A 10,332-nucleotide genomic window follows, 5' to 3' on the forward strand; every position below is an offset into this window, starting at 1 on the left:
AACAGAAAATAAACTGATTACGTCTGTGGAAAGTGAGGATGGAGAAGTTCAATATCTGTAACTAAAACCAATCAAAAGGCTGACTGTGGAACAGACCATCAATTGCTCATATGTAAGCTCAGGTCAAGGCTCAAGAAAATTAAAACAAGTCCACAAGACCCAAAATATGACCTTGAATCTAGACCACTTAAATTGAGAGAACATCTCAAGAGCAGATTTACTGCATTGAATACTAAAGACAGAAGACCTGATGAGCTGTGGGAGGACTTCATGAAGAAAGCATAAGGCCACTGATATAACGAGACAGAAAGAAGAGATCTAAGTGGATGTCAGAAGAGACTCTAAACTTGCTCTCAATCACAGAGCAGTTAAGGCAAATGGACAAAGGATGAAGTCAAAGAGCCAAACAGAAAATTTCAAAGGTCAGCTCAAGGAGACAAAGTCAACCATTGAATGTGCACAGACCGAGAGTAAGACAAGCAGAAAGGAAGAACCTGCTCAGCATATCTGACACCAAAAGAATTGAAGAAGAAATTCAAGCCTTGAGTTGACATGCTGTATGATTTTATGGGCAAAATATTGAATGATCAAGAGAAGATGGAGGGAAAGAATTCACAGAGTCACTACACCAAAGAACACTAGCAGGCATTCCACCACTTCAGGAGGTAGCACATGAGCAAAAACCAATGCTGCTGAAGGAAGAAGTTCAAACTCCCCTCAAGGTGTTAGCCAAAAACGTGGCCCCAGGAATCTACAGAATATCAATGGAAATGTGTTTCAGCAAGCTGATGAAGCACTGGAAACACTTCCTGGTCAATGCCAGGAAAAGTGGAAGACAGCTATTTGACCAACTGACGGGAAGAGACCATGTTGGTACCCATTCCAAAGAAAGATGCCCCAACAGAATGCTCAAATGATAGGACAATATCATTGATATGACATGGAAATAAAATTGTGCTGAAGATCATCCAGCAAAAGTTGTAGCAGTGCATCCACAGGGAGCACCGAGAGGTTCTGGCCGAACTAAGAAGATGACGTGGTACAAGGGATAGCATTGCTCATATCAGATGGATGTTAGCTGAAAACAAGAAATGCCGAGAGATGTTTACTTGGGTTGTATTGACTATGCCAAGGCATTGGACTGTGCGGATTATCCCAAACCATGGATTGCCGTGAGAAGAATGGGAATTCCAGAACTCTTCATTGTGCTCATTCAGAACTTGCGCATGGACCAGGGGGCAGGTGTGGGAACGGAACAAGGGAACACTGCATGGTCTAAGGGAAGTTGCATGTCAGGGATGCATCCTCTCACCATACTCACTCAATCTGCATACTGAGCAAATTCATCAGAAAGACTGGATTGATATAGGCAGATATGTGGCACCAGGATTTGGGGAAAGCTTATGAACAACTTGCCATACACCTGTTCTTCGCAGAGAACACAGCCTTGCTTGATGAAAGTGAGGAAGGACTTGAAACACTGGCTGATGAAGTTCAAGAATTGCAGCCTTCAGATGGATTACAACTCAATGTCAAGAACACCAAGTCAAAAAAAAAAGACATAAAACCAAATCCTCACAAGCAGACCAACCAACCGATAACAGCACGATAAACAGAGGAAAGATTGAAGTTGTGAAGGATTTGATCTTGCTTTCTTTTCACAAGAGCTCTTTTGAGTGTTCGAAAGCAGAGAAGTTACTTTGAGAAGTGAAGTACGCCCGACACAAGCCATAGTATTTTCAACCACTTGACATGCATGTAAAGTCAGACATGGAATCAGGAAGACAAAGAGAATTGATATGCTTGGGGCTGACAAAGTATGTTGCGCGTACCCTGGACAGCCAATAGAATGGACATGTGTCTTGGAAGAAGTCCTGGCAGAATGCTCTTCAGATGCCCTGATATCTAGACTTCATGAAAAGAACTTGGGACCTGTTACCAGGAGAGCCCAGGCCCTGGGAAAGGACATCCTGCTTGGTAAGCTAGAGGCCCGTGGAAAAGAGGAAGGCTCTCAACAAAATGGATTGGCACAGTGGCTTGTAACCATGGGCTCAATCAAGCACAGGAACAATTGTTAGGATGGCGCCGAATCAGACAGTGAGTGTTTCAGATGCTGTCTGTCAGTCGGAATCAACTGGACAGCAGCTAACAACAGAATGCGTCTGTATGAATGGACCTCGCGTAGCTTAGACATTCCCCTGTTGACCCCTTGTTCCCTCCATTGGGTTACTGGGAGTCAGGCTGCTGTGAACACTGGTGTACAAGAACCTCTTTGGAGCCCTGCTTTTCACGCTGCTGGGTGTGTAAGGTAGATGATTACTGTTAGGTGCCGGTGTACAGCCACTCCCTGGGACAGAGGAGAACTGCCCCCCTAGGGTTTTTGTGAGTGCCATCTCTACCAGAGCAGCAAGCCAGTCTTTCTCCTGGGGAGGTGGTGACGGGGGGGGCTTTGAACACTCAGTCTTCCCGTTGCAGTCAAGTACTTAGCTTGTTTGTGTCACCTGGGCCCCTTGGGTCTTGCTGGATCAGATGCTCAAGCAAGGTTGAAACTGTGAGGCTCCATCAAACTGTTTTCCACAGAGGAGTCACCCTTTTACCAACAGAGCACCAAAGGGTGACTATCTCCACATGCGCCCAACACTTGCCAATTTCCATACGTTTGGTTGTTATTGTTTTTATAACCCTCTCCTTCCTCCCTCTCTCCTGCTGATGCCGCCCTACCTGATGCTTGCATAGCCGCCCTACCTGACACATGAGACTGATTCCTGGGCAGGTGCCTTTCGGTGTGACCTGAGCATTTCTTTGGAGTTTTAGGTCCATGACCCCTTGACCTCTCCCATCCACGCACGCCTAATATGCCCTGTGGATGGAAAGGGGCAAGGAGAGTTGTGAGAAATCTCCTCCTGGTGAGACCTCTTGCCCAAGTCCCTGGAAGAGAAAGCCAGCAGTCCAGCCTGAGCACCAGTGTTGGACACTGGAAACTGGTTGACCCTGCCTCCTCCAGACCCTGTGTCCATTTAGTGAGCATCTCTCACTTGCAGAGCCAAGGGTCCACTGTGTGGAGTAGACTTGGCCTCTTGTTGCTGACAGCCAGGGGGGAGGTGACCTTATTCAAAGAGCCACTGTGATAGGTATGAATGAAGCAGGAGTATTTCCTAGTAGGAGCTTGTCCCCTGAGACACTTGACTGAAATGTGTGGGGGGAGAAGATCAATGTGTCACAATACTGGGCCTGGAAAAAGGACCGGCTCCGATGGGGTGTGTTCCCCACCAATCCTCAGCCTTTCTCACCAAGCCTTCCATTCTGGGGGGTCTCATATACGGCCGACCTGCTGCCTAGTCAGTAAACACTCTGCAGTCGCTCCAGCTTCAGCACCCACCCACTGGCTAAGGGGTCTCTGAGCTATTCTCATTGCAACAAAGGAGCTGGCCATTCACAGGAGACACTACCCAGGCTAGTCGGTACAGACAGCTAGCTGCTACCCGATTCCTCACAGAGGCCCAAAGTCCTGACCTCCACAAGATTGGAGTGACCCCCTTCCTCACCCCAGACCACACACCTTGGCCATTTACCTTATACCTTGTTAACTCAAGTAATCATTAACCCAACCAGGCTGGGCTGATGAGGGTCTAGCGGGTGGGTCAGTCAAGGGGGAAAAATCTTGTGGCTTGCCCAGGATCAAGACCAAGCTATTGCGTCCAAAGTCACGAATGTATAAAAGGTGTGGCTGGGCGCCCCAGTCTGGCTCCCTACAAAGTCAGGGGCTTCCACCAGCCTCTTAAGCGAGGGCCACTAAACAGCCACTATCCTGCCAGGGTCTTCCCCTTCTTGGTGCTCAGCCAGTCTATGCAGATTGGGACACCCAAGCACCTGTCATTCTGCTTTCCTATGCCCCCAAGCAAATAGTGTAGGGTCCTTAAGGCACTAGCAGGTGTCTAGTGGGGCAGGTGGGCTGGAAAAGTCTGACATAGGAGTAGGACCGGTGGAGTCTGACACAGGAGTAGGACTGGTGGAGTCTGACATAGGAGTAGGACCAGTGGAGTCTAACATAGTAGTAGGACTGGTGGAGTCTGACATAGGAGTAGGACTGGTGGAGTTTGACATAGGAGTAGGACTGGTGGAGTCTGACATAGGAGTAGGACTAGTGGAGTTTGACATATGAGTAGGACCGGTGGAGTTTGACATAGGAGTAGGACCGGTGGAGTCTAACATAGGAGTAGGAGTGGTGGAGTCTGACATAGGATTAGGACTGGTGGAGTCTGACATAGGAGTAGGACCGGTGGAGTCTGACATAGGAGTAGGACCAGTGGAGTCTGACATAGGAGTAGGACCGGTGGAGTCTGACATAGGAGCAGGACCAGTGGAGAACTGCCACTCTCGCGGCCTCCAGCCAGGTGTGCCTGGACAGGCTCCTGGTACTGCGACGCCAGGCCTGACTCCCTGCTGCCTTCTACCTGCCGTGGCTCCATGAAGACTGACACAGGAAGAGAGTTGGGGCACAGCTCCTCCCTCTGCCTGGGTCTGCAACTGGGAGGTGTGTCGGCATTTCTGGGACTGCTTCGCTATCTCTGTGAGGGCACGGGGAGAAGGGAGTCGGGGCTCTGAGAAAACTCTTGGAAAGATCATCTTGCCCAAATCTAATCTCATATGCCATGGGGCACCGGCCTCTTCCAGGGACGGATTCTCCAATAAGCAAGGTGAGCATCTGCTCAGGTCATCCACAAAAGAGGGCACCGTTGTCCAAAGCAAGGACTAAGCATTGTATACCCAGTCCATCTAATTGTTCACAAAAATAAAGAAAGAAAAGGAAAGAAAACACGACTGTCCAGTGGGCTTCAAATCATAGCCACCATGTGAGTCATTCTTCTCCCTTGCAGAAGGATGGGTGGGTTGGAACGACTTGATGTTGGACGTCCAGCACTACCCACCAGCTCCACCAGGGGGCTTATCACACCAAACCCACTGTCATCTGGTGCATTCCACTCACAGTGACTCCATGTCGGAGTCCGTGGCTGTAAATCATGACAGAAGCAGACAGACTCATCTTTCTCCAGCAGAGCTGCTGGTGGGCTTGAACCACCCACGTTAGCTGTCATTCATGTAACACTTATCTGACAGCACCACCCCAAAACCCAACTCACTGCCATGCAGTGAAGGGAACTCACAGCAACCTCCTGTGAGTTTCTGAGACTGTGAGTGTTGATGAGAGTAGAGAACCCAGTCTTTCTCCCGCAGAGCCGCTGGTGGTTTCAAACTGCCAACCATGCAGCAGATCATAACCCAACACAACACGTCACCACTGCACGACCAGGGCTCTCAGGCTGCTGACCGGGGCTTTCCCTCATAGATTTGATTCTTAATGTCATGGTCATGGTCAAATAAAGTGGATTTTATTAGCTACTTGCTTGTTTACCATTTTTAATATAAAGAGTGAAAACATTCTCTTTTCTTCTTTTGGAAACTAGCTTGTGTGTCACAATGACTGTAAGTCAGTTTCCATTTTACTTTTGACCACTCAGACCATGGTGGAGATCTGATGGGTGAGAAAGCTGGAATTGTTCAGGCTGTGAACCTTCAGAGAAAGCATCTTGAACTGAAACCAGTCTCACTGCTATCGAGCTGATGCCAACTCTTTATGGGAGTCGAGTCTTTCTCCGGCACAGCTGCTGGTGGTTTCAAACTGCAGACCATGAGGATCGCAGCCCAACGGATCACCATTGCCATCTCGTTGACCCTGCCCCTCTGGGACTGGGTAGCACTGCCCCTGTGGATTTCCTATACTGTAACTCTGTTCGAGCATAGAAAGCTCCAACTTTCTTCCTTGGAACGGCTTGTGTTTGCAAATGCTGATCTTTCAGATTGCAGGAGGCTAAGAGTCTTATTGAAAAAGATATTACATACTAGACACTCATCTATAATTCACATGACCCGTTGGAAAACCCCAAACTCACTGACATCAAGTCGATCCCGACTTATAGCGACCTGATAGGACAGGGTAGAACTACCCCCGTGGGGTTCAGAAAGGATATATCTCTACTGGAGAAGAAAGCCAGGACATTCTCCCAAAGAGCAAGTGATGGCTTCATTGTGCTGACTTTGTGGTTAGTAGGCCCCAGCATAACCCACTGCGCCACCAAGACTCCCTGTATACTGCTAGACACTCTAAATCACGTGGCCTGTGGGAAAGAGTGGGCAGAGAAGCTTTAGAGCAGTCAGATTCCTCACCGACCTTCTGCTGACCCTGCCTCAGGTCCCCCCAGCTGCTCAAGACCATAGAGCTGGCTCCTTCTCAAGAATACCTGTTTTTCGGGTTCCACCCTCCAGGCATCCTGGTGGTCAGGCCCTTCCATAACTTCTGCATGGAGGCCATGCTCATGCTGTCCTGTTGGTCCCACCTTCCCATCTTCTCGGACTACTGGTGAAGTGGGGGTGGATTGGGGGGATCTGGGTGTCAGACCTCTTGCCCTCCTCCAATGGAGATGGATGTAGGGAAAGTATCCTGGTCCCTTCAATTGTCAATGATGCATGCTCGCCCTCTCCTAGATCCAGGAGTACAGTTTCCCGGCCCCGCGCCCCCACTCCCAAAACGTTTAGCCTCCTCTGACCTGGCCAGAACCTCCTACTTGCCCTCTAGGCCTGGAGGCAGCCAGGTGGCCTTTCCTGGCCCTGGGAGTGTCCTGAGAGGCACTGCAGGCAAAACCCTGAGCACTGAGTGTTCAGATCCAGATGGCACCAGAACATGGCACGGGCCAGGTGCCCAGGTTGCCCCAGGGAGAGGTGGATGGGCAGGGGCGGTAAACCTGAGTCCCCTGCGGCTCTTCTCTTCTCAAGGCCTGCTGGTGAGGGGTTCTGGCTCTGAGAGAAAGAGCTCTCCCTGGAGGCCGCCAACAGGCAGGGGTCCTGGCTGTGGGCGCTACTGCCCTTGGCGCCTGCCTCTTCCAAGGTCACCAGGACCTGCTGCTGCGCGCTGCAGCCCCCCTTACTGCCAGGGAGCCCACTGGCCAGGACCACACAAAGCGGGCAACGAGCGACCATTGCCCGTGGATTGTTGCCTGCCGGAAGTGGGTGCCTCACGCCCCACAAGCAGCAGCTCATGCACCTCTTGCAAGAGCTGTAAGGTGGCCCTGCGTGCTGCCACTGCAACCACTCCTGAACTGACCTGCTGCCCCCACCCTCAACCCTGGGTATCCAGGGAGTGAAATAAACAAGGGAAAGCCCATACAGGTCTCTGAGTGTGTGTGTGTGTGTGTGTGTGTGTGTGTGTCTGCCCTCATGACCTTGACCATCGCTGTGACTTGCAAACAGGCCAAGGTTCAGGCAGCGTCCGGAGGAATCATCTCCTGGGGATTTGTATGCCCCTCCCCCCGACACACACTGCTGGGACCCAATGGGTAAGCTGCTGGGACCCAATGGGTAAGCTGCACTGCCCCCTCCTACACCAATCTCTCCAGCACCCAGGATCTGCCCCTTAGTAGAACGCGCCTCCAGGCCCCGCCCAGCGGCCAACCTAGACAACTAATAGGAAGAAGTTCAAATATCAGTTTCAGGGAGGAGTCTGGAGCCTTCTGGCCTCTGGTCCACGGATCTCAGGGCCACGGCCACTCTCCAACTCTCACACAAAGGGAAAGCCTGGCTTCCAGGCCAAGAAAACCTTACCGAGGGCAGGTTTCCAGGATCTCGCTTGTGGGCCTTCTGGCACTCTGAACCCCACGGCAGACAGGAGGCCCTGGGATGGAGGTTTCCTCGGCTCCCCCGCCCTCCCCTTCTAGGAAAACCCAAGGAAGGCGGTGGCTTGGATCAGTGTTGGTCTGCTACTATGTGATCACAATATTTTTCATGGGTGAGCAGAACGGGAGAGGCATGGTGGCCTGGGACTGGAGGAAGGCCACCAGTTGTCCTCACCCTATAGGCCAAGGGAGCCCGGAGCTCTTAGGGAGCTCATTCCTCATTCCCTCTCACCTCTCACCCAGGCACCTTCTGCACCCTCCTGCTCTTCCTCCTCCTCTTCACCTCGCTCTGGCCCATCTCCCTTCTCTACTTTGCCTGGCTCTACCTGGACTGGGACACGCCTAACCAAGGTGAGTTTCAGACAGTCCCCACTTCCCATCCCAGCAAAAACTGGCAGGGCAGGAGCCTTAGAGGACTCTGACATGCCAACTTCTGTGACCTGTGATCCCAGGTGGAAGATACTCCACGTGGATGAGGAACCGGACAATTTGGAAGTACATGAGGGATTATTTTCCTATCAAGGTGACTGGTCAGATGGCCCAGGCAGAGGCACTGGGGAGGGGGCACACGGCCATCTTCTGGCCCCTCCCAGGACCTTACACTTGGAGGTCCACTGAGGTGGAGGCCTAACTTTTCCCAGGGTGACGTTCCCTTTGCCTCTCTCTCCCCAATCCTGCCGGAACACCCACAGCTGGTGAAAACAGCCGAGTTGCCCCCGGACCGCAATTATGTGATGGGCGCCCACCCCCACGGGATCATGTGCATCGGGTACAGCTGCAATTTCTGCACAGAGAGCAACGCCTTCTCCCAGAAATTCCCTGGGCTCCGGCCCTTCCTTGCCACGTTGGCAGGCTTATTCCACCTCCCCATCTACCGTGACTTTCTCATGTTTTCTGGTGAGCAAGGAGGACGTGGAAGATGAGGAGGAGAGGGAGGAGGAGGAGGATAAAGAAGAGGAGGGAGAACAGGAGGTGGAAGTGGGGGAAGAGAAGTCAGTGCCCAGGATTGAGTCACCCCTCCACCAGCACCACTCCATTCAGGGGCTTTGAGTGGATGCTGGTGATCTGGTGTGGGCACGTGGACTAGAGGCTGACACCTAGTGGCATGAGGGGGTATGGGACAAAAGTGGGAGCTCACCCTTCCCATACAGTGAAGGGACTCAGGGGACTCTGTGCTGGTGGGGACTGCTTTCTGCATCCAACTCCATCAACGACCACCCCTCACCACTACCACCACTGCTACAGGATTCTGTTCTGTGGACCGCCAGAACCTGGACTATATCCTGTCCCAAAACCCCTGCGGCCAGCTCGTGGTCATTGTCATCGGGGGTGCCCAGGAGATGCTGTACTCGGGCCCAGGCCAGCACTGTCTTAGGCTCCTGAATCGCAAAGGCTTCGTGCGTCTTGCGCTGCGGCACGGGTGAGTGGCTCTGATGTCCCCCGGGGTCAGTGGAAGATGCTGGAGCTTTCACCAGAGTCCCCCTGAAGGGCCATACAGGAAGGGAGAATGTCCACCTCAGTGACTGAGGGCTCACACTGAGCCAAACACGGTGCGCAACCTCTGCCCACCCCACCCTATATCTGTGCATCAGAAAGAGGCAAGGTTAGAGTGCCCAAAACAGGGACCCAGGAAGTCCAGAGTTCAAGTCCGTGGCACGATCTCAGAGGCAAGCCTTTGGCCATGTTTCCTCACAGGGGAAGTTGCACACATGCTGCCTGGCAAGCATGTCATGTTGTCAAGGCGAAATGAGAAAAGTACCATTTTCAGTGCATCATTGAGTCTCAAGAAAGGTGAACCCATTCTGCAGGATCTGGAATGGTGGCCAGAGGTGGACGCCCTCTTTGGTGTGGCTTCAGTGGTCTTGGGAAGCAGCAACTGAGAGCCTATGAGGCAGCTCAGGCGCCAGCCACCAGCTTCATACCTCCCTCCTCTCCTCCCAAGGGCCTCCCTGGTACCCATCTACTCTTTTGGAGAGAATGATATCTTCAACGTCAAGGCTTTTCCTGCCGACTCCTGGCAGTACCGCTGCCAGATGACCTTGAAGAAAGTGGTGGGCTATGCTCCTTGCATCTTCTTTGGCCAGAGTCTCTTCTCGGCCACCTCCTGGGGCCTCATGCCCTTCCACAGGCCCATCACCACGGTGGGTGAGTACTCATCTCCTAGGGAAAGCGCCCTCAGCCTCCTGGGCATCACAGGACTCTCAGCTTAGCAGCTGCCTCCCTGTCCCCCCAGTGGGCCGCCCAATCGACGTCCCCCAGGTCCTCCACCCCACAGAGGAAGACGTCGACCACTACCACACACTCTACTTGAAGGCCCTGGACCGGCTGTTTGAGGAGCACAAGGAGAGCTGTGGTGTCCCTGCTGATGCTCACCTCACCTTCCTCTAACCCAGGCCTCACCCTCCCTCCTCTGCCGAGTGCACGGCCGGGAAAATGCCACCCCCCCCTCCCCGACCTGTGGCTCCCCTCAACCTAATAAAAGCTGATTCACTCTCAATATGCAAGTGTCATGCAGTCAGGTGACCGTCTGCTCAGAGCCAGCCCATTCCCATTCGAGCAAGTAGGCTCAGGCACACCCCATCTTTCACCTGAGCTTCTGCTTTGA

The 10,332-nt window shown here is 52.4% G+C and overlaps 1 protein-coding gene across 1 annotated transcript; it reads left to right on the forward strand.

The window, feature by feature from the left end:
• The first annotated feature begins 5,689 nt into the window (after window positions 1–5,689).
• On the forward strand, window positions 5,690–10,115 carry LOC142422941 (2-acylglycerol O-acyltransferase 3-like). Its single transcript, XM_075528148.1, has 8 exons — window positions 5,690–5,752; window positions 6,261–6,384; window positions 7,971–8,078; window positions 8,180–8,250; window positions 8,420–8,624; window positions 8,973–9,147; window positions 9,670–9,872; window positions 9,961–10,115. Exons 1-8 carry the CDS (start codon window positions 5,690–5,692, stop codon window positions 10,113–10,115), a joined length of 1,104 nt encoding a protein of 367 aa, XP_075384263.1.
• The last annotated feature ends 217 nt before the right edge of the window (window positions 10,116–10,332 follow it).

The sequence above is a fragment of the Tenrec ecaudatus genome, chromosome 12 (assembly GCF_050624435.1).
Source record: "Tenrec ecaudatus isolate mTenEca1 chromosome 12, mTenEca1.hap1, whole genome shotgun sequence".
Lineage (NCBI taxonomy): Eukaryota > Metazoa > Chordata > Mammalia > Afrosoricida > Tenrecidae > Tenrec > Tenrec ecaudatus.